Source organism: Amphiprion ocellaris, chromosome 11, assembly GCF_022539595.1.
Source record: "Amphiprion ocellaris isolate individual 3 ecotype Okinawa chromosome 11, ASM2253959v1, whole genome shotgun sequence".
Classification (NCBI taxonomy): Eukaryota; Metazoa; Chordata; class Actinopteri; family Pomacentridae; genus Amphiprion; species Amphiprion ocellaris.
The window spans coordinates 33,318,648-33,343,688 of record NC_072776.1 but is presented as its reverse complement, the minus strand read 5'-3'; the positions used below and the strand labels follow the sequence as shown (position 1 = coordinate 33,343,688).

General features: G+C 38.7%; 2 protein-coding genes across 5 annotated transcripts in view; both read left to right on the top strand.

The window, feature by feature from the left end:
- zeb2a (zinc finger E-box binding homeobox 2a) overlaps positions 1-15,378 on the top strand; it is an 84,639-nt gene extending 69,261 nt beyond the window's left edge. For 2 of the 3 annotated variants that reach the window (XM_023290218.3, XM_035957232.2), the window contains exons 8-10: positions 1,390-3,308; positions 6,005-6,185; positions 11,473-15,378. In XM_023290218.3, the coding sequence (XP_023145986.2) occupies positions 1,390-3,308; positions 6,005-6,185; positions 11,473-12,077 (2,705 nt within the window). In that variant the 3' untranslated portion in view covers positions 12,078-15,378. The remainder of the gene's footprint in view (positions 1-1,389; positions 3,309-6,004; positions 6,186-11,472) is intronic. The other variant, XM_023290219.3, reaches the window with a different exon arrangement.
- A 1,832-nt stretch (positions 15,379-17,210) lies between these two features.
- gtdc1 (glycosyltransferase-like domain containing 1) overlaps positions 17,211-25,041 on the top strand; it is a 42,679-nt gene continuing 34,848 nt past the window's right edge. For both annotated transcript variants that reach the window (XM_055015625.1, XM_055015624.1), the window contains exon 1: positions 17,211-17,266. In XM_055015625.1, coding sequence (XP_054871600.1) covers positions 17,255-17,266 — 12 coding nt within the window. In that variant the 5' untranslated portion in view covers positions 17,211-17,254. The remainder of the gene's footprint in view (positions 17,267-25,041) is intronic.

Genomic DNA, 25,041 nt, shown 5'->3' with positions numbered 1-25,041 from the left:
TTAGAATACCTTTGTCTACTTTTTGATATTTTGCGTCTCATTTTTTCATTTTATTTCTCGTTTTGGTCACTTTATATGTATTTGTGACAATTTTGTGTCTTTATGTTCGTGTTGTCTTCACATACTTTATATATTTAACTATTTACATTTTTACAGACCCTCTAAGATGTTTCACCATGCTGAATGTACTTGTTTTGTGTTTCATTTTTGTCCTTTTGTCTTGTTTTTGTCAATTTGTGCCTCATTTTTGGATTTTTTGTGTTGTTTTGTGTCTGATTTGTGTGTCTCTCTTTCTATCAGCTTTATGGTTGTTTTGTCTCCACATATTATAGATATTTAAATATTTCCATGTTTCCAGCCTTCACAGATTTTTTTCTCTCTACTCAGCTGTAGAAAGATGTTTCACCAAGCTGAATGTATCTTCCAACAACTTGTTTCTTTGTTCATCATTTCTGAGCCTTGCTGCATTTATTTTATTGATCCAGTAGGTTTGATTTTCCTCTCAGTCTCTCTGTGGAAACACTGCCTGCGGTTCAGGCTGCAAACTCAATCAGTTTATCAGATGACAGAAGGGCACATGATATTTCAGTTTTTCCCATTTCTGGCTGATAAATGTGTTATTTTGGTGTTTTTTTCCCTCAAAGATAACATGCCTTTCACACCCACCAGCTGGTTTTGGGGTAAAGTGGGTTAATGTATGCGTGAACACCAAGCCACGGTGCACGTCAGCATGCTAGTGTTAGCAAACGAGTAGTAAACACAGCTGAGACTGATGACAGTTATAGTAGTTCAGCAGGTTTTTCTCTGATTATTTTCATTATCAGCTAATTTCTGGATTATTTGATATTTCAATAATTAATTAATGGTGTTTGAAATGTAAAATAATCAAACAAATTATCAATCATGCCTTCAAAACGACTGCAGTGACATCTTTAAATAGCTAAAAGATTAAAACCCAAAGAGATTCCACTGCAGTTACTGTATTTACCAACTTCAACTGAAAATGTGTCAAATATTGTCACTATTTTTGCTTAAAAATGAGTATAGATTATTCAGCTACTGAAGTAGTTGCTGGTTATTTTTGTCACATATTGGACATATTAACAAGTTGACCTGATGGTGGCGCTATCAGGTGAAAAGTAGGCAGAGTGACTACATGTTTCCCTTAAAAACACAAATGTGAGCTTCATGGTGGCACTAGAGGAAAATCGGGATCAGCAGGCTCATGATTCATCTTCAGGCCCATGAATGTCTCAACAAAGTTTGGTGCCAATATGGGCAACAGTTGTTGAGATATTTCAGCCCCAGCTTTAATCACATGATGAAAAATAGTTTTGATATGTGTTGCATTCTGATAGTGACCCCTGTGTTTGTTGTGTTGTGTTGCAGGTGAGAAGCCGTACGAATGCTCCAACTGCAAGAAGCGTTTCTCCCACTCCGGATCCTATAGTTCCCACATCAGCAGCAAGAAATGCATCGGCCTGATCGCTCTCAACGGACGAGTGCGCAATGGAAACAACGGCAAACCTGGCTCCTCGCCCAATTCCACCACCTCATCGCCTGGGAGCCCCGCCCTCACCCAGCTCCGCCACAAACTAGAAAACGGGCGACCGCTCCTCACTCAAGATCAGCAGCTGGACATCAAAGCCGAGCCGATGGACTTCAACGAGTATCGGCTGCTCATGGCCTCGCAGCACGGCTTTGGGGGACCGGGGGTCTACCTGAATGGCCGAGGCGGGAGCCCCCTGGGCATCCACGGCTCCTCCCAGAGCTCCCTGCACCACCTGGGAGGCCTGGGACTAGATCTCCCCCTGCTGGGATACACAGGGTCCCTCGGGAACAACCTGAGCGAGGTGCAGAAGGTGCTGCAGATTGTGGACAACACAGTGTGCAGGCAGAAGATGGACGGGAACCCAGAAGAGATCTCTAAGCTCAGGGCCTACATGAAGGAGCTGGGGGCCCAGATGGAGGAGCACCAGCTGGCCCAGGCCGGCTTCCAGGTGGTGGGACATGGCAGCCCCACCAAGAGCATCATCGACTACACGCTGGAAAAGGTCAATGAGGCCAAGAATCTTATTGACGAGTCGAAGAGGCAAGTAGACGTCAAAAAGGAGAAACCAAACCACTCAATGGATCTCAGTGGCGATGAAAAATCTCACGACAGCCAGAACCAGTTCCTGCCTTTCTCCTGCCAGTACTGCAAGGAGACATTCCCTGGGCCGATCCCACTGCACCAGCATGAGCGCTATATGTGCAAAATGAACGATGAGATCAAGGCGGTCCTGCAACCGGCGGAGAGCAGTCCCGCAGGGCGCCAAGGGTCGATGGCCTCCGAACTGCCCAGTAACGACCGGGCCACCAGCCCCGTAAACCACTTCAAGGACCACGTTTCAGTGCTCAAGGCTTACTTCGCCATGAACACTGAGCCCAACTCAGAGGAGCTGCTCAAGATTTCCATCGCTGTCGGCCTTCCTCAAGAGTTTGTCAAAGAGTGGTTTGCACAATGGAAGAGCCAAAACCATCATGTAGGCAGTCTGAGGAAAAAGTCTCCACCTCCTGACCGCAGTGGACCAGACGCCAACCACAGCTTGAGCCGGTCTCCGATGTCTCTTCCTGCTGTAGATTTACATGGAGGCTTCACTAATGGCGAAGCCTCCCACAGACTTACAAAGGCCAACCAGTTTACAGCCAACAGGCAGACAACAGGGGACAAACCACTAGACCCCTTGGACCACTTGAGGAGCAACACCCCATCACCCCTCAACCTTTCCTCTACTTCCTCCAAAAACTCTCAGAGTAGCTCTTACACTCCAAACAGCCTCGCCTCAGAGGACGCCCACGGGGATATACCACTGGATCTGTCGCTGCCCAAACACATGGTGCACAAGCTCATCTCCATCGGAGAGAAGCGAGCCAGACCCAACGGTTTGATAATGGAGCGAAACGGGGAGGTTTCAGTTCGAGATCAGGTGTGTGGGCCAATAGACCTGATCAACATCAAGAAGGAGGTCCTGGGTTCCAACGGTGGAGGGAGTTCCATCCACCAGCTGGAGAAAAGCACCAGTCCCATCTTTGGGATCAACCCCTTCGCTGGTGGTCCCGTCTACACCTCCCTTCCACCTCACGGAGCGTTTCCTCCACCCACCTTCATGTCTCCTGCCCAGGCCACCATCCCAGGGCTCAGGCCCTACTCAGGCCTGGATCCAATGAGCTTCCTCCCCCACATGGCCTATACCTACGCCACTGGGGCAGCCACGTTTGCTGAAATGCAGCAGAGGAGAAAGTACCAGCGGAAACCAGGTTTCCAGGTAAAATCTTTGTCCTGTGCAGATTATGTCCATGATGCAGTTTAAGGTGAATGTTGTCATTTTTTAAAATAGCTTCTGTAACTCATTTATGGCCGTTTTATCTTACCACCTCTACAAGCAGACAGCTCCCTTTGCCATGGAAGAAAGCGTTTTTGTAATAGAAAACTACAGATCCAGAACTACTGGGCCTTGTGTTGTTTTGGTGTTAAATCAAGGTAATTTCTGTAACCACTGATGTTGCTTTTCTGGTGTCAGATCTCATTTTAGCTGTATCCTAACCACTAGAACTAAAACCTCCTTTGGTTCTTGTACTTGTTTGTCCACCGGAGGAACAAAGATACCAGCAAACAATAGACCCTACTTGGGGGATTTCTGCAGGTTCAAGGACTTTCATGGCAGGGCTTGCAGCACTGAATATTTCTAATTGTTTAACTATGTCAACTGCTATATCTAAGAAACTGCAGCTATAAACTCCTCTGGAATCGACTCTTTCAATCTTTCTATTGAAGCTATGGATGTCCTGATTGATCTTAAAGCTCAGGATCGATGGCGGTCAGGACATTTTTCATCTAATTGTGTTGGTACAAACCTAAACTTTTCCATCCACTGTGTAAAAGTTTAGTGTCATAAAGGTAGAAGAGTTTATGGAAGGATGTTAGGGATGCTGATTTTGGTCGACTTTCTTAATCAGTAATCAGTTGCATTATAGGTCAGTTGGCATTTGTCCTGTGCCAATATTGTGATTCGGGTCAAGAAGTTCTGTATGCTACTCTGATGCAGGAACTTTGTCCTAATTGATCTCAGTTTGTCTTAAACACATGACCTCTGTCTGGAGGTCATGAACCTCCACATAAGTCTTTGTCATGGTGCCCATTTTTAGGTAAACTCCTACAATGCTCTCTGCTTGCCAACATGAACTGCACATAGTCGGAGTCGTAACGCTAGGAAGCTCCACCTGGTGGCAGAACCAGATACTACAACTAATCAGCATATAAATTTTCTGGCATGGATGTAGAGAATAAAGATTTTCTCTGTATTTTGGAGCTTGTGGATTCACGGTACATCACATTACATTTCAGTCAGTGTCCTACCAGAGCTTGAAGGCCAGTTTATGCTTTCAGTGTCCGTGTGTTGGCAAGGGTACACGAGACATAAATCTACCAAAGTCTGTGAAGTTTCTTCTCTGTGGACGTGCAGCCCATAGTGTGTAACTGTCTGCATTGGGAAATTCTACATTCTCCAGATATCCTGTGGTAAGGTCGCCCGCTGTGCTTGACACACCTCAGAAGTATTACCTGACAGAATTGTGGGCCACTTTTAAAGTCCACATCCATGTGCATTCTCAGACGTGGAAAGGATGAATTGGCCTTTACAGCAAGGTTCCTGACCAGCTTAGGGACAATAAGAAACAGCTTGGATGCGGAAATGCATTTTCTTTTCATTGCAGATCTACTCAGTTGTCAAGGATTTGCATTGGATTGATTTTAATGTACGTACTCTGCCTCTTAATTTGTGATAAACAGAGCTACAACTCAAGATTTTAGAGCAAAATAATTCCTTTAAATACCTTCTCATGGTCAAGAAAACTACAGATTTGTCATGAGCGAGTAAAGAATGACAAGTAAATTTGTAGGATTTAGACAAAATTATCAAAAATAGTTGTGGTCATTTAATATTGCGTTTGGTTGTGAATGGGCCATCAGTCATGTGACCTGGAGTGACTATATATTCTATAATTAGTCAGTTAGAACTAAAGAAGCCTCTTGGATGAAGGTGAAACATCTTCAAAAACCTACAAGAGAACCCCAGTTGATTCCTACTGAAGCTTCAATGATGACATATGATGTGAATTTGTGAAAAGAATCTTCAAAAGTTTGGGGTCACTTAGAAATGTCCTTATTTTTGAAAAAAAGCAGTTCTTTTTCAATGAAGTTCACATTAAATGAATCATAAATCCGATGTAGACATTGTTAATGTGGTAAATGACTATTCTAGCTGGAAACAGCTGATTTTTAATGGAATATCTCCATAGGGGTACAGAGGAACATTTCCAGCAACCATCACTCCTGTGTTCTAATGCTACATTGTGTTAGCTAATGGTGTTGAAAGGCTAGTTGATGATTAGAAAACCCTTGTGCAGTTATGTTAGCACATGAATGAAAGTGAGTTTTCATGGAAAACATGAAGTTGTTTGGGTGACCCCAAACTTTTGAACAGTAGTGTAAATAAAACTGAATTGAACTGAACTAAGAATAAATCAGGCACCGAATATTTAGGCATTGGATGAAAAGGACTTATATAGCTATGACTGACCGAGCAGACTTTCAGTGCAAAACAATGCAAAAAAATTACCAGACTGAGAAAAAAGTCATCAGATTGGGACTCTGTCTGTAGATACCGAATGTTAAATGACTGGGATCAGATCTGGGCTAAAAAACTTGCCATCCTGATTGGAAATGCAGCTTTATTTGCCTCCAGCTCACCTGGTGTCTGTCCTTATCTGTAAACAAACCCCCCCGGACCACCGTCCCATATGTCCCCCCTTTTTTAATGTCTCCTGGATGAAGGGACTTACCCAGGTTGGGCCTTTAAGCCCTGTCCAGACTTGGGATCACCGAGGCAGTGGGGGGGTGGCAGCAGAAGGTGTCTCGGCCGACAGGTGTGGGATTATTACTGATGCTGTGTCTCGGTCTCAGGGGGAGCTGCTGGACGGGACGGCGGACTATCTGTCAGGCCTGGACGACCTGACAGACAGCGATTCGCTGCTCTCCAGGAAGAAGATTAAGAAGACTGAAAGTGGTATGTACGCGTGTGACTTGTGCGACAAAACATTCCAGAAGACCAGTTCCCTCCTAAGACACAAATATGAGCACACAGGTATATATAACATTTGGACACTTCTTTTTTACCCCACCCCCGATGCTTCTGTGCCCCCTCCCTTCATTTCTTATGTCTCCACATTTTCGTTTCCCCCCTTCCCTTTCTGGTTTTTATCGATCACGTAGCTCCCCCACTTTTCTCTTGGTTATCTTTCTGTTTTGTTCTCTGCAGCCGTGGCCTTTAACATGTTCCTTTCTTTTCAGCGGGGGGTAGAGGGATTACATAAACACTCAGCGCCCCAAATATAAGCAGCGTTTCTGCAGCATCTCATTCATACTGTGATGTTTGTGCAGCAGAAGCAGCAGGAGGAGGAGGAGGAGGAGGAGCGCATGTTTGCATGTGTTGCTGTTTGTGCATGTGAAGATCAAAAGGAAATATTAATTACAGCAGAGAGATGGTCCATTTCTTCTTTTTTTTTTTTTTTTTTTTTTTTTTTACGCTGGATACAAACAATCCGGGATGAAAACACTCCGCTGGAGGTGAAGCGTCAGTCAGCGCTGAGCTTCAGTATGAAGGGGGTTTATAACAGACTCCCTGCGGTCCATATAAAACCCATTACTGACCCCAGTCAACAGTCCATTACCTCCAATCAGCAGCTGCCAGCCAACATTGTGTGGATTTACACCGATTTGTTTTTGTGGAGACCCGCTAAGATCTGTCTTCACTCTGTCCACAAACCAAAATGTTTCACTGTCAGGTTAACAAACTGAAACTGGAGTATTTTAGACTGAAATTAGATTAAAAAACACTTTCAAGAGGGTTGAATGAATGAACCAAAAGGGTCATCTAGGTCATTGGAGCTTCGGTAAAACCCTAAAGATCCCAAAACAGAGGTCCTGTTGTTTTTAACTGAAACTCCTCTGATAAACTTAGTGTTTTTTTGGCTGAAGTTTGGTACGAATACCGTCGAAAGAGTTGAAAGAATCAACCGAAACAGTCAAGTTAGTCATTGAAGACCTCTGAGTTTCTTCAAGATCATGAAAGAGAAGCTAGTTGCTTTTAACTGAAGCTCCTCTGATAAACTCAGTTTTTTCCACTGAAGTTTGGTACAAATACCTTCAAGAGGTGAAAGAATTAAGCGAAAGAGATTTAAAACTGAAGTTTTTTCCACTGAAGTTTGGTTCGAATCAGTGATCTCACCTGCCTCCCCTCCACCTTCACCTCTTTCACTCCGTTGCATCATCCCTCGTTCATGTCCGCCACTGTGGCTAAATTCAAGTAATCCTGAGCAGCAGAACAGCGTTTAAACCCACAGAATTTATGTTAAATTCCACTGCAGCTCCTCAGAGTCACGAGGCGTTGCCAAAACCGTCTGGTGGAGGTTTAAAGCTCCTCGCAGGGACTCCGACTGATCAACAGTTAAATCATTTTGCATTTTTTACATGATTTTCTTTGATGAGGAATTTATCGTAATGTCTGAAAATCAAACCTATGTTTGGCACAAAGTCATAATCTCACCCAACTTTAGAAAGACGTATTTATCAAGAAAAAATGGCAAACTGATGGTTTCATGCCCCACATTTCAGAATTATACATTCTGTGGTTAAAGTAAAGCAGTTTCGGACTATTAATGGATCCTGGAAACTGTGCTGTTTGTGTTTTATTGATTATTTTCAACTAGACGACCAAAAGAAAATACATTTCCAGCATTTTTTTATTTTTTTTTTATGGTCAGTTAATCACCTAAGTTATTTTTCAAGTCAGTTTTAGCAGTATGGACTATTACAGGAGGTTGTTTACCTCCTTTAAACTGTGACATTTGTGTTTTATTGACCTGTTGTCACTAAAATGTGTTTTTTCAATGGAGTTTGGTTGATCTGCAACTATTTACAACTATTTTGTATCATCAATTAATCCAATTTCAAGAAAAAATGCCAAAACTGATGGTCTCATGTTGTCACATTTGATAACTTTGTATTTTCTGGTCAAAGAAAAGTTGATATTTTTGGTGTTTTCTTCCTGTTAATGATGTTGCTCCTGGAAGCTGCAATGCTTCATAGACAAAACAATCCACTGATTAATTGCAGATTAACTGATAATCAAAATAGTTGTTTCAGTTGCAGCTGTAGACATTAACTGGAGACCTGGTGTGATCTCTCCAGGAGCTCAAACTTCTAAGGTCACTCTTTTTTTTAAATCTAGTTTGGTTGACCTGCAGTCAAATTATATTGAACTAGTGGCTCAAAAGACTATTTTCATCATCAGTTGATTACACAATTACATTTTCAAGAAAGAATTGCCAAATATGATGGTTTAATGTTGTTACATTTTATAACTTTTTATTGTCTGTTTGAAGTAAAATGGATATTTTAGCATTTTGGACCATTAATGGCGCTATTTGGCTCCTGAAAACTGTGGTGTTTGTGTTTTATTGTCCACAAACACTGAAATCGGTGTTATTTTCGATGAAGTTGGGCTGATTTCCAACTATTTTTATCATTAATTAATAACATAAGTGAAGTTTTCAAGACAAAATGCCAAAACTGATGGTTTCCTGTTGTTGAATTTGAGAACTTTTCATTGTCTGGTTTAAGTAAAATGAATATTTTAGCATTTTGGACCATTAATGGCACCACACGGCTTCTGAAAACTATGGTCTTTGTGTTTTATTGTCCAGGAATACTAAAATCTGTCTTATTGTGTCTTACTACTTTTTATCATCAATTAATCACTTAAGTCAATTTTCAAGAAAAAATGCCAAAGCTGACGAGTCCATGTTGTCGCATTTAAAAACTTCTCAAGTAAAATGGATTCTTTTGGCGTTTCTTATCGTTAACGATGTTGCTCCTGGAAACTGAGATGTTCCATCAACCAAATTATCAATCGATTAATTGCAGATTAATTAAAAATAGTTGTCAGTTGCAGCTGTAGGCATTAATTGAAGGCCTGGTGTGATCCGTCCAGGAACTCAAACTTCTAAAATCAGTGTCTTTTTGAATGGGCTTTGGTTGGGAGCTCGTGTTACCTGAACGCCTTCGTCTACAGACTGTGACCTTCGTCTCTTTCACTTCGTTGCATCATCCTTCATTCATGTCGACCCTCCGACACTCAGAGCAGGAATCCACCATCGCAGTTGTTTCTGTGTGTGTGTGTGTGTGTGTGTGTGTGTGTGTGTGTGTGTGTGTGTGTGTGTGTGTGTGTGTGTGTGTGTGTGTGTGTGCGCGCTACAGTAAAGTATAGCAGCTCTGGTGAAGCTGCAGCGTTCCAGCTCTATTTGTGGCTACAATCTGCCTGCATGTGTGCTGGAGTGTGTGTGTGTGTGTGTGTGTGTGTGTGTGTGTGTGTGTGTGTGTGTGTGTGTGTGTGTGTGTGTGTGTGTGTGTGTGTGTGTGTGTGTGTGTGTGTGTGTGTGTGTGTGTCGGGGTGCAGCCGTGTTTTCGGTGCATGTGTGCGTGGGACGTGTGATTGGACGGAGTTCAGTTCGTCGGCTGGCAGCAGAGAACCATCCTGTTCAGTCAGATGGAAGAAATGTCTGAACGGAGTCGTAGTAAATCTGTGTGTGTGTTGGAGTGTGTGTGTCGGAGTGTGTGTTTCACTGTGTGTGTTACAGTGTGTGTGTCAGAGTGTGTTACAGAGGATTCCTGCTCCTCCTCAGGTTTAAATCTGTCGCTGTGATGTCATCGCACCGTCGCAGGTTCTCGTTGCTTCGCGGCGTCTCAGGCATCTCGTCCCGCCTCGCCGTTGTCACGACAACAGTCAGAGAGACACACACAAAGTGGGAGTTAGTTTAAAGCTGCAGCTGTAATGTCTGACCGAAAAAGTTAAAATTAGGATTTAATATGAAAATATTCAAGAACAGGAAGAAACCAGTAGCTAAAAGTCTGAAATACTCCACTGAGCATGTTAGCGCTAGTTTCCTGCTCTGTTTGTACATCAACATGCTTGTTTAGCAACAACGTTTAACAACGACCAATTTCCATCAGGATCCACATAGCGTGTTCTGAGCTATCTCCACAGTAGCATAAATAAGTAACTTTAGCCGCTACATTAGCGTAGACAAGCAACATTAGCCGCTACATTATCCTAAATAAGTAATGTATACTATATTAGCCTAAACAAGACAACACTAGCTAATACATTAGTCTACATAAGTCGCGTTGGCCACTATGTTAGCCCAAACAAGAAAATGCTAGCTAACACATTAGCCTACATCAGTAATGTTAGCCACTATGTTAGCCTAATTAAGTAACAGTCACTATTTTAGCCTAAAAATGTAACATTAGTTACTATGTTTGCCTAAACAAGACAATGTGAACCTCTATGTTAGCCTAAACAAGTACCATTAAACCAGCAACTTTAGCCACGATATCATCCTGAACAAGGAATGTTAGCAGCTTTGCTAGTCTAAAGAAGATCATGTCAGCTGCTATGTTAGCCTAAAAAAAGTAACATTAGCCACTTCATTGGCCTAAAGAAGACAATGTCGGTCACTACATTAGCCTAAACAGATAAAATGAGCCATTGTATTAGCTTAAACAAGCTAATGTCAGGTGCTAGGTTAGCCGAAACAGAAAATGTGAACTACTATATTTACCCACACACTGCAATGTTAGTCACTATATCAACCTGAACAAGTAACGTTAGCCGCTTTGTTGGTCTAAAGAAGATCATGTCAGCTGCTATGTTAGCTCAAATAAAAGTAACATTAGCCACTTTGTTGGCTTAAAGAACATATTGTCGGTCACTATATTAGCCAAAGCAAGTAAAATTAGCCATTATGTTAGCTTGAAGAAACTAATGTCAGGTACTAGGTTAGCCTAAACGGATAATACTGTAATGTTAGCTGCTACATTAGCCTAACCAAGTACAATCAGTCCTTGTGTTAGCATAAGCAAGTACCATTAGCTTCTACTTTAGCCTACACAGGATAATGTTAGCTTATACATTTTTCTAAACTAATAATAAACCTGCTAACGTTAGCCTACCAGCTATCAGGTCGCCAACAATTTCAGGAACATTTTAGGATGTAACATCGTGATGACATGGTGTTGGTGGACGCTGAAACCTGGAATGGACTTTTAATGAAACCAGAACATTTTTGGCATTTTTTCTTGAAAACGACTGAAACGATTAAGACATCAGCTGATAGCTAATCTGTAGCTGAACCACTGCACAAACTGAACTTTGATGGAACTGTTTGAATCTGCGTTCCTGTCGGAGCTGGTTTGCTGTTTTGTGTTTGTCATGCTGTGTTTGTCATGTTGTGTTTGTCGTGTTGTGTTTGGGAGTTTGAGTGTTTTCCGTCCGTCCTGACCCCGTCCTGCTGTCCGTTGTGTCTCTGCAGGTAAACGTCCTCACCAGTGTCAGATCTGTAAGAAGGCCTTCAAACACAAGCACCACCTGATCGAGCACTCGCGGCTGCACTCCGGAGAGAAACCTTACCAGTGCGACAAGTGCGGAAAGCGCTTCTCGCACTCGGGCTCATACTCGCAGCACATGAACCACCGCTACTCTTACTGCAAGAGGGAGGCGGAGGAGCGCGAGGCGGCCGAGAGGGAGGCCCGGGACAAAGGGGACGGAGTCAGAGGTGTCGGAGGAGGCGTGGCTTCCGGAGGTCTGGAGCCCACCGAGCTGCTGATGCGGAGGGCCTACCTGCAGGGCCTGGGGCCACTCGGATACTCGGACCCCGAGGACCAGCCGGAGGACGGCGGTGGCGGCGGTACGATCCTGAGGGATGGCAGCGAAGGAGGCGGAGGGGAGGTAGACGGCAAGATATACGAGGAGGTGACAGACGGACAGGAGGCAAGTTTCAGGGAAGGAGACGAGGAGGAGGACGGGCGGCGGATGGACTCGGCGATGGACGGCAAGGACGGAAAAGACTCGACGCAGCTGATGGACGAGAGTTCACGAGAAGGGAAGATAGACGGGAAGTCGGACCAGGAGGACTGATTGCAACGGAAATGATGCTTCGCAGCGTTGGGAGGTTTTCTGCGTCGTGGCTGATGGAAATGATCGCAGAGGAGTTTTTATTCACCGTCACATCCGACAACAAAGATGAGTTCAGGACTTTACTCTCGTTTTAATGAGCTCTGAGCAGGAAGTAAAGCTGTGACTCACAGTTATCAGGTTCTGTCTGGGTTTAATTACTCGCCTCACGAGTTCTGACGTCTTGTGCAGCTTCATTTAAATTCTTTCTTAACCCGTGTCTGTGATGTTTGAAAACCTAAAAAGATCAGTCTTTTTATTATCCATCAATCAATTTCAGTCATTCTTTAAAAAAACCCTTAAAATTCAGTGACAGCAGCCTCTTTAATGTGAATATTTTCTGCTTTCTTTCCTCCTCTATGACTATCGTTGGATAAAAAACATCAATCTACATTTTTACCATTTTCTGAGACCAAACAGCCGATCCACAAAATAATCCACAGTGAAAATAATTTGTTGTAGCTCTTGAAAGAAGCAAACTCCACGTGAAAAAGTTTAAATCTAATACCCAGCGGAGGAAGTTTACAAATTAATTCAGATTTTTAGCTCCGATTTAGGTCTCCTCCAGCAGAATTTAGAGTCGGGATGAATTTCTGTCACATCAGTTGGAGGTTTTTGTTGTTCAACAGGGAAATTCTTTTTGGCAGATTGTCATTTTATTGAAAGTAGTAATTTTTCTGTTTATTTTCCACCTTAAAAACTTGAAAATACAAATGCTATTGTTGTTCTTGCTGCATGTTCCCATCATTACACCTGTAGATTATGATTTATCAGTGCAGTGCTTCATTTTTAACGTATACTGTGACACATTTTATGAAAAAAATCGAAAATTCACTCCACTATACTGTGATTTTGACGATATTTCGACTAATTGTTCAGTCCTGATGTGGTTTTATGCTTGTGATTTTAGTTTCAGTTTCATTTTAATATTCACTGCATTTAAAACACATTAGATTCCATTTAAATATTACCTGCTCTGTATTTTAATGCAAAGATTTAAACTCCCTATGACAGATTTTTAAAATTCCGTACAAAACACAATTATCTTAAAAAATCTAATCTTCCAAAAGGGAAATAACAGCAAGATTTAAGTTAAATAAAGCCGTAACAATAACAATAGAAAATAATTGTTGAAATCGATATAACTGAGCAGTTGTATTGACAAGAAAATGTCCAAAATGACTTCAAATCTGCCTAAAATGACAAGAAACTTGTCCAGAAAGACTAAAAAATGGTCCAAGAAGGTGTTCAGAGTGATTTTTGAATAATCTAAATTTCTTCAACAATGTCCAAAATTATGAGAAATTTGTCCAAGCCAGCAAGTAGTGTCCAAAATTTCTCAAAAGCTCACATTAATTATTTAAAATTTGTCCAAAATGACCTAAACATCATGCCAAATGACTCCAAAAAAGTCCCAAAATAACTTGAAACATGTCCAGAATGACTCACAAAATGTCTAAAACAACCTAAAGTGTCCAAAATGACTCAAAAGCTGCTCAAAATGACTCCAAACGGTCGAAAATGACTTGAAATTTGTCCAGAAAGCCTAAAAAAAGGTTCAACATGCCTTAAAATGTGTTCAAAATGATCTTCAAAATTGTCCAAATTTCATCAACAATGTCCACAATGACAAAAAATGTGTCCCAAAAAAATGTCCAAAACAGATACTCAGTTTAAAAACCTCACTTCTTTGGCTTCCAGGAGGTTTTATCTGAATTCTAACTGACTCCTTTTCCAGTTTGAGGCGAGAACCTTCAATCACAGACCGAACCTGATGAATGGTTGACGAAGCCGAGGGTCCGAGGACGAATTAATCAGTTTTATCGATGTGTTTAAACGGTGAATCGTCTGCAGAAACGTCCTCCAGCAGAGACGTGGAGATTGCTTCAAATCCACATTATGCAAAAAAGAAAAGAGCAAAGAAAAGCAGAAGTGATGATGATTATCATTGTGAAGCTGTTTTTAATGTACAGTATTATAAAGGCCTAAAAGCTGTGTGGTGCTATAATGTTCTTAACTCCTGTCGTGTTGCGTCGTGTTCGAAAACCCCACTTCAGAAAAATTGCACTCGACTCCCTGAATCACTACGAAATGAAAATATTAAAAAAAAAAGAGGGAAAATCGCCTCGAACACTTCCTGTCAGTATTATTGTTGTATTTGTCTCCTTTTTACTGTGACGTTTTACTTTTTCTTTGTTTTTTTTGTTTTTTTACTTTGATCCTGTTTTATTATTTTTTGCCAGCTAACCACACGACTTTGGGCCTCCTAATTTTATTTTATTTTTTTCTTTCTTTACGTGAAGGAACATTTAAACCTGTGTGATTTTTTTATATATATAAATAAATAAATAAAATGTGGATGTGAGTCTTAAAAAGGAGGCGGGAGCGAATACGAAAAAAGGGCTCCGATTTAAAAAAAAAAAAAAGAATAAAAGAGGACAGAGCCTTTTTTTTCTGTGTGTTTTTGAATTTTTTTTCTCCAGAGAAAGCCTTATATGCAAACCTGTCACCTGTGCGTTTCTATAAAGTGCCATCCCTGTACAGTGTCCTCACCTGTCCTCACCTGTCCTCACCTGTCCTCACCTGTCCTCTGCTCGGCTTCAGTATTACAATGAATATCTCATCCAGTTTGATTCGTCAGTATTAGACGTAGATAGACGGCAGTTTGTTAGTTTACATATGTTTGTTTGTGCAATTTTTCTCTTCATTTCTGTTCCGCCACAGTATTATTATTATTATTTTCCTGTCAGTATTACTTTTTTTGTTTTATTTCTGTGGAATTTTCCAACGCAAATTTTTCTTTTTTTTTTGGAGAATTTACCATTTTATTTATGTGACTCATTTTATATTTCCTAATTTTATTTATTTCATACTGTAGTGTACAGTATTAGAGTTCCTCACAAATAGATATATTTTAGTAAAAATGATTCTGTCGTCGAACTATTGGAGCAAAAATAAATATGAATAGAGCGTTTACGGTATTTGGAACTTGTTTTTTTTTTTTTTGCTTTGTTTCCTTTGAAACTACTGGAAATTCTAAATTCTTCGGGGAACTTTTGATACGACGATTCTTGTGAAAACACTGTATTTTTTGAGTAATCCACTTTATTCATCCCACTGAAGAGGTGACGAAGGACTGATGATGATGATGAAGGAATTCCTGAAATGTCTGAAGTATTATTATTTTTAATTTTCTTGGAAATGACCGTGCTCGAATAAATGTAGCCAAATTAAATTTTAATAAAGCTGTGTTATTCTTCTTGTAGCACCTCTGTTTGATTCATTAGCGCGACGATGATGATGATGAAGGCTGTTTTTAGCCTCCTCGTGTTACCGTCACATTGCTGCTCGCTCACATCACCACTCGGTTGGACCACATGAAACCCTGCAGGCCTGACAAACAGCCTCAGCTCACACTGACGACGCTGCACATCCAACGCTCTTTATTCACATTTTACACAAAAAAACCCAGAAAAATTAACGGTAAAAATCTGTTTTCTGTCAGCACTAGTGTCTCTGCTGAAATGATAGTGAACACAGACATGAAACAACCACACAGAGACGAAACACCACAAAGAGACACAAAATGACCACAGAGACACAAAAAGAACACAGACACGTAAAACAACTAAAAAAAGACTTGAAACAAGCACAAAGAGACACAAAACGACCAAAACTATACACAAAATGACCATAAAGAGACACAAAATGGCCACAAAGAGACATAAAGCAACTAGAAAAAGACACAAAACAACTAGAAAAAGACACAAAACAACTACAGGGACCCAAAACGACCACAAAGAGACACAAAACAACCAAAACTATACACAAAATGACCACAAAGAAATGCAAAACGACAGCAGAGACGTAAAACACCTAAAAAAAAGACTTGAAACAACCAAAAAGCAACACAAAATGACTAAAACTACACAAAATGATGATAAAAAGACACAAAATGATCACAGAAACAAACGACCACAAAGAGACACAAAACAACCACAAAAAGACAAAACGACCAAAACTATACACAAAATGACCATAAAGAGACACAAAACGCCGACAAAGACACACAAAACAACCACAAAGAGACACAAAACGACCATAAAGAGATGCAAAATGATCACAGAGACACAAATCTACCACAACGAGATTCAAAATAATAAAAAGAAATGCAAAATGACCACACGGACACACACTAACCACAAACTGACAAAAAATGAGCCCAATGAGATGCAAAACTGCCACAAACAAACAATAATGATATAAAAGAGATGCAAAATGACCACAAAGACACACAAAGAGACAAAACAACTACAAAAAGATGCCAAATAGCCACAGAGAGATGCTAAATAATAAAAATAAGAGAAACAAAATGACTACAGAGACAAAAAATGACCAAAGACATAGACGCAAACTGACAAACAAGACTGAGATGCAAAACAGCCATAAATAAACAAAATAATATAAAAAAAGAGCCACAAAACAACCACAAAGACACTAAATAACCATAAAAATAATACAAAACAACCTTAATATACATATTTTTTCTTTCAACTACCAGCAAATATAAATGTAAAATCATAATATTTTTAGCTGTTTTAATACAATAGAACTGTCTCACATGTTGTAAAAGAAGAAACAAACTTTTGTGCAAAAAGCGGATTTTTAATGTGGACATTATTTACGATTTTGTTCTATTTTAATTTTTTTTTTTTTTAAACATTAACATGTAAATTAATTCATTAATCAATTAATGAATTAATTTATTATTGCTATTATTACTATTATCTTTAATTAATTAACAGCGATTTTTTTTTTAAATTAAAAACTTTTTATATTTATTTTTCAAAGTGCAGCATTAATTCATTCTATCACACTTCACAATAATGGTAAATATTTCCATATATTTAGATTTTGAAGCCTCAAATCAGACTTTTATTTATATTATTTATAATTTTGTATTCTTAATATTTATATTTTAAACCTGTTTTGTAGTCGGACTTTATATTTTATTTATGTTTTTATATTTAAATTCATTTGCTCACAGGAAGAGGCGGGAGCAGCATTTCCCGCGCTGTGTCATCTAACAGCGACGTGATGACGCAGCGGCCGTGCGTGCTGTGTGCGCCTGCGCGGAAAGGATGCAGTCAGAGGTGAGTGTCCCGCTGCCAGTGAACGGACCGTCCGTAAGGGAGAACCGGGGACGCCGTTTGTACCCCGGCGGTGGCTCTGAACACCGTGTTCCCGAAGGAGACAGCGGCACGGAGCTTCGGGGCTCCTGCTGCGGCTGCTCCCTGCTGGGAACCGGGAGGAGGAGGGTGTTTAACGTCTGGCAGAAAGCCGGCTAGCTATTAGCGATTAGCCGTTAGCTGCTAGCTGTTAGCTGCTCAACTAACGAAGCTAAACACGCTGCAAGTTTGTGGAAGAACTCAGCTCCAGTAAATACACGGAGCCCATTGATTTCTAACACAACAACATGAACTTAAGTCGAACAAATATGCAGAAATTTTATATTAATATAAAATTTCAGTCATGTCACAATTTTGTCCACAACTTTCCTCACAGACATTTCCTGCAGTTCTGATTGTTTTTAATCGATTAATTGGTTTGTGAAGCTGATAATTCCACTGATGATCAGTTTAATTACCAGAACTACACATATGTGACACTTTTAAGTGTGGAGATGCAGAAACCTTTATATGTTTGACAGATGGAAAGGCTTATTGATAAATATTGATTAATTTAAGTGAGCTGTTTTTATAGGGTTTCTGCAGATATTAACCAGTCAACTTTAATTCTTTTTAATGCCATTTCAATGCTAGACTGTAAAAATTTTAATGCCACAGCCATGAACTCAACAAATTACACGGGCTTGTTTTTTTTGTAAAAGATGACTTTTGTATGAAAACTGTCCCTACATTTCACCATTTCTGAATCCAGAAACCAGCCCTGACCACCATCAGGCTGCAGTCATTCTCTGAATTCCAACTTTTTGAGCCATTTTTGCTGGAATTTGCATTTCCCCATTTCCCAGTTCTGCTCCACCTGGTCCAGTCTGCCAGCCACCTTAAAGACATGCAGTTTTTGGCAATTGTACCCGACCGGCAGGAACAGTTATCACAATGCTTCGACATGTTTACGCAGATGCACATATCTGACAAATCGCAGTCTATAATTATATATTATAATTGTCAAATATTTTTCTTAAAAACTGCAGAAACAATTTTTAATGCCACTGAGACTCAAATTTAATGATTTTAATGCCATTTAAGGCCTTAATTTTCACAAAGTCAATTTAATGACTATTAATGCTTTTTAATGCCCTGCAGAAACCCTGTTTTAACAACGACGACTAGAAATTAGTTTTAATCTGAATTAAAACACTAGTTGAATAATGAGTTACAGCCCTGCACATACCTGATGTTTGGACTGATCCCAGCTGAGACTCTTAAATGTTCACCTCCGTCTTCAGAAGTTATAGAAACAAAGACTGAATGTTAATGAGAAACTATTCCCAAAAAAGAGAAAATCTCTAATATTTGGTTGTGTTTTTTGCCCCCTGAACAATCTCTGAGCTGACAACAAAACAGAAAAAACACTCTCTGTGCTAGTAATGGGATTATAAGAAGCTGTAATTGTAAATATCGAGTATTTCTGAGTCAAAAGTAATAGTTTTTAAACTACCAGATGATAATTTGTCATCTGTTATTGTTTTTTTAGATGAATTAATGAGCTGTTTGGTCGGTAAAATGTCAGAAAATGGTGAAAAATGGGCTTCAGTGCTTTGTTAAATGTCTCGTTTTGTGCAAAGAAATTCAGTTTCCATCATGGAAGAGGAAAGAAACCAGAAAATGTTCACATTAAAGAAGCTGGAGTCAGAATTTAAGCAGTTTTTATTTGGAGAGTAATTTGACAAATAACTGGTGGTTCAGTAGTTGCAGTTCTGGTTGAGGTGAGAATTCAGAATAACAGAAACGCCAGAGTGTGATTGTCACTTCGGATTCTGGACCAATCAGCAGAAAGTGTGACAGCAACAGAGAGTTGAGTTAAATCTGAAAGTAAAATCTGAAAGCTTTCACCGGTTTGTGTCTCTGCTCTTCAGTAAATCTGCTCTGACTGTTTAAAAACAGTGTTAGACTCACTTTATGAACTCTGATGTCTAAAATATGAACTTCAGTGTGTTTAATAAGTAAATAGTTCCTCTTTTTCTAGTTGAATATGAAGCTTTAATCATCAGCTGTAATAAGAACCATTGTATTTTATTTATTGGATCTGTAAGACTTTTTAAATTGACTTTCTGTGCTACATTTGAATATTATGGCAGTTTTATTTATGTATTTGCACACCTAAAACAGCTTAAATATTATTCAGATGACTGAAATTAAGTTTTGATCACAGACTTCTAAACAGTTTTTTTTAAAAAGGGAATTAAAATAAAATTGTGTCAGTGTCAGACCTGATCAGATTCCGTTCAGTTTATTAAAATCTGAAGCATTTTAAAGCTTCAGTATCTCCAGAAATAAAACTCCCACAGCCATGAAATTGGGTGAAGACCCAGACAGAATAGTTTCCAGTAGATCTTGATAGTTAAATACATCCAGCAGAGGACACATTTCTAAATATTTACCTTCGAAAATGGATAAAAGTGAAAAATTTTCAAGCGATATTGTGGCCCCAGAAAGTTCCTATAAGTGTATAGATGTTAAATTTCAACACAAGAACAGCATGGAATCAGCTTCTAACTTTTACATGTGACGACATAAAAGGTTTTTGACAAAGGTCCAGTTTCATTTTCATGAAACTGGAACCTTGTCTTTGTCAAAATTTCCACACATCAAATTCTAGTGATGTTAGAGCCTCAAAAGTTGGTGAAATGTTGACCAGAGACCATATTTTAGTAGAAATAAGGATCCATTCATTTATATATACACTTAAAGGAACTTTATGGACTCACAGTACTACTATCATTGAAAAATACAATTTTTAAGGGGCAAAAAAAAATTTGTCATTTGGGAAAAGTTTACACAGTCATTGTGAACAACATTGAAGTCAAATTGGCCATTTTTTTTTTACGTCAATATGTGTGTGTGTCTATATATATATATATATATATATATATATATATATATATATATATATATATATATATATATATATATATATATATATATATAGAGATATAGATATATATATATATATATACACACACACACACACACACACACACACACACACACATATATGTACTTCTACTGATATCAGAGCCTCAAAAGTTGGTGAAATGTCGACCAAAGACTGTATTTTAGTAGAAATATGGATCCATCCATATATATACACACTTATAAGAACTTTGTGGAGACACTATCAACCATGTATGAAAATTTTGTGGTTCTTTTTCTATTTCCAGTGGCCAGTAATTAAAATTCTGTCGTCTGCTGGGTCCATTCAATCTTTTAAATCTTCTGGAAACTATTCTGTCTGTGTCCTCACCAAATTTCACAGCTATGGGACTTTTATTTCTGGAGATATTGAAGCTTTAAAATGGCTTCACAGGTTTTTTTGAGGGTCAACATTTCCATATCTGGATACTTGTGAAATTGTTAAATCTTTTGGATAACTTAATTTTGGGTCCCAAATAAGATTGTTTCCTTCATTTGTTCTTGTTTTTGTTTGACTTTAATGCAGCCTTAAAGCTTCAACATTAACAATAATGTCATTCTTTATTAATTTTCCCATTAAAGGCACTGATCTGTGTTGAAACTACGTATCTGAACCACAATGACTGATGAGTTCCTCAGGGCTCCATCCTCGGTCCTCTGAGATTCAACATTAACATGCTCACAGGTGGAAAACAAAACCTCTCACTGCGACCGTAAAACCAATTTTAGAACCTTTAATCTCATTTTTAAAACCAGAAACATTCAATCAAGGAAAAAGATCAGCAACAGTTTTATAAACTGAGTGATTAATTCAGTGGACTTTAAATGGTGATTCAGCTCAGTGGCGACATTCAGATCTGGATCGTTACATGACTCACGAGTTAAAGTGAAACTACCAGACACAATACAAAGCAGATTTCTAAGGTTTTACTGTTTTTGTTTTTACAGTTTCATTCACAAATCAGATATTTGTTTTAAAATGTGTCAAACAGATACTGATCAATGAACCTCATGAGTTCTCTAACTGATTGGTTAGTTGTCAATAAAATAGTTTCAGCACTTTGAATACTTTTTAATAAAAACTGTCTAAATTCTGTAATTGCAACTTCTTAAATGTGAATATTGTTGATTTTAGATTAATTTTCAGAGAAATTTGTAAACAATGTCACCTTTAAGAACCTTTTTCCATTTCCAGGCATTAAGTCCTCAACTTCGGCCAATTTAAAGACTAATAATCCAGTTGTGTCGCTAAGTTGAATTTGTGACAGTTCCTTTATCTGAAGCTCTACCGTTGTGTTTTCTTGTAGCCGACAGATTTTCATTTTGATTTCTAGAAACTTTTTCATTTTATTCAACCAATTTTTTGTGTAAAATTCTAATTTGTCACTAGTTGACAATATGTTGTTTTAAGTACCACTGTAGTGATTAATCGATTAGTTGTCAGCCATGCTAGTTTTATTCTAAATTAACTATTTTAGTATTATTTTTATAACTGATTCTTCAGTCCGAGTCATTTTTTGATCAAAGAAGCTTTTTCAGTGTGAGTGTTTTCTGGTTTCTTTCCTCCTCTGTGACAGTATACTGAATATCTTTGGACAAAACAAGACATTTGAGGAAACACTGATCCACATTTTTCATAAATTTCGGATGTTTGAGAGACTAAACCGTTGATCGATTTATCCAGAAAATAATCCACAGTAAAAGTTTTTTCCTCCAGAAATATTGGATTAATTCTGGAAGTGTTGATGTAGGAACTTCTGTCCTGATAAAAGAAACATTGATGAGAGAATATCAACACCTGGATGTTACTGACCGATTTTCAAGGAAAGTTGAGACCAAAATAACAAACATCGAGGCTAGAAATAAAATCAGTAGCAAATGTAAAAGTAAGTAATAAACCAGCAACTTTTCATTGTTAAAATGGTGAAAAAAAATGGACTCTGATGAGTTTTCACAAGAGATAGACCAAAACCAGGAAGTTAGTTTCTCTCACAGTAGCTAATGCTGTGCTAACGGCTAGTGGCTAATTTAGCAGGCAGCCACAGATTAACCTGAAACAGAGTCTGGAAAACAATAATAAAGGATTTAAGATCTGGACTTTAGTGGTCAATAAGTGACAAAACAGTAAAAGATTAAGAAAACAGAAAAACAGATTTGATGAATTCTGAGTCACTGTGGAACCATTCCGAGTCATTCTGGATGGCTTTTTTTTTGTTGTTTTTAACCATTTTGAAGATTTTTTGAGTTGCTTTAGAAAAGGTTTTAATCGTTTTGGAGAATTTTGAATCACTTTGGAAATGTTTTAGGTCATTTTTTGTCAGATTTTAAGTCTGACAATTCTTTTGCCATTTGAAAAAAATCTGAGTCGCTTTTACAGCCATTGGAGAGAATTTTGGGCCATGTCGTCAAATTTGAGGTAATTTTGGAAGATTTTAAGTCATTTTGGACAATTTTTTTAACCATTCTGAAGATTTTTTGAGTCCCTATGAAAAGTTTTGAGTCATATGAGAGAATTTTAGGTAACTGGATCAAATTTTAAGTAATTTTGGAAACATTATTGTCAGTGGATCTCACATAAACAGAGGAGAGCATCCTAATTTAATCCCTCCTGTTTCTATTTTACAGAATTTGATGAATTCTGATTCACTTTGGGAACATTTTGAGTCGTTTTTGACGACTTTTAACTATTTTGAAGATTTTTTGAGTTTGTACCGGAACGTTCATCATTTTAGAGAATTTGGAATCACTTTAGAAATGTTTTGACTCAGTTTTGTCAGATTTTGGACAATTCTTCAACCATTTTGGAAAAAATTCTGACTTTAATTTTGGAAACATTTTTGTCAGTCGATCCCACATAAACAGAGGACAGCATCCTGATTTAATCATTCCTATTTCAATTGTAAAGAATTTAAAGAATTCTAAGTCAGTCTGGGAACATTTTGATTCATTTTTGTCGAATTATGAGTTATTTTGACGACTTTTTTAAACCATTTTGAAGAATTTTTGAGTTTGTACCCAAATGTTCTTAATCATTTTAGAGAATTTGGAATCACTTCAGAAATGTTTTGAGCCATCTTTGTCAGATTTTGGACAATTCTTGAGACATTTTGGAAAAAAAATCGAATTTGAAAAGACAATTTTAAGTCATTTGTCAAATTTTAATCCATTTTGGAAACATTTTTATCAGTGGATTCCACATAAACAGAGGAGATGGTCCTACTTTAATCACTCCTGTTTCTGTTTTACATCTTCACTTGTAGTCTCCTTTATTAATGAAGAAGTCTAGTTATTAATGAAATCTTCCTGCTGTCACATGCTGTTGGGTCCAGATATCGGTTATCAGTGGTTCTTGATGACCAGTAATCAGCCCATCAGTTTTCACTTCTGTCCTCTACAGTTAAACCTGGTTTCAGTTTAATGCGAGTGTGAAGCTGCTTCTCGCTGACGGTGACACAGTCAGAGTGAAAACTGTGTTCAAACAGGCTGAACATGGAGGGACTGGAGCTGAGTCATCCCTCAACTCCTTCATGTCACAACAAAGGTTTCTGTCGAGGACTCTGCTGAGGAATGGTCCTGAGCTCAGTCTTCGGGACTCTTTGTTTTCTGGCCGATGTTCGTGGACGCCGTCTCTGCAGCTGTTTGCAGATGTGCGCCGGTCGAGGCCGAGCGTGTTTTCGCCTTAAAGTGAAGTCATCGGGACGTCACCCGGCAGCCGGCTCGCCCACGGATCGATGACAAACAGCGTTTCCAGAGCTTCCACCGCCGGGCGGCTGAGTTTCCAGGCGCTGACTCAGCCGCTGCAGCTGCCGGGGGGATTCCCTCTGACATTAACCCTTTGTTTCATGTGTGTCGGCAGCTTCCAGGCCGAGGCGGTGGAGGAAAGGTGTCTAGGTGAGATGAGTCTGAGCTGGAATCCCCCGCCGGGGTTCACAGGGACTCTCTGATCGAAGGTGGAATGATCGATTTCACGTTGACTAACAGGCTTCCAGTCAGAGCGATCAATAATCAGGTTTCCACCGGCGTTCGTGTCCTCAGCATCTGTCCCGCCTCCGCCTTCATTCTCTGCTTTCTGAACTTCACACTTCAATTCCTTTTATTTTAGTGTTTAAGAACCGTTTTATCGTTACATCAGTGTTACTGGACCAGTTCTGACTTTAGTTTGTATAGATTATAGAACATTTTTTATATTTTATCAACTTTTATTGTATCTAGTTCAATGGTTTTATCATTTTTTTTACTTTAGTTTTACAAATGATAGAACATTTTTTATATTTGATCAACTTTTTTGTATTGATTTCAACAGTTTTATCATTTTTGACTTTAGTTTTTATAAATTATAGAACATTTTTTGCATATTATCAACTTTGTATATAGTTTAACAGGTTTGTCATTTTTGACTTTAGTTTTTATAGATTTTAGATCATTTTTATATATTATCAACTTTTGTTGAATGTATTTCAACAGTTTTATCATTTTTGACTTTAGTTTTTATAGATTATAGAACATTTTAAAAATATTTTATCAACTTTTATTTTATCTAGTTCAATGGTTTCATCATTTTTTTACTTTAGTTTTTATAGATTACAGAACATTTTTTAAATATTTTATCAACTTTTATTGTATGTATTTCAACAGTTTTATCATTTTTGACTTTAGTTTTTATAGATTATAGAACTTTTTAAAAAATATTTTATCAACTTTTATTGTATGTATTTCAACTGTTTTATCATTTTTGACTCTTCACATATACATTTGATTTCAACTTTCAA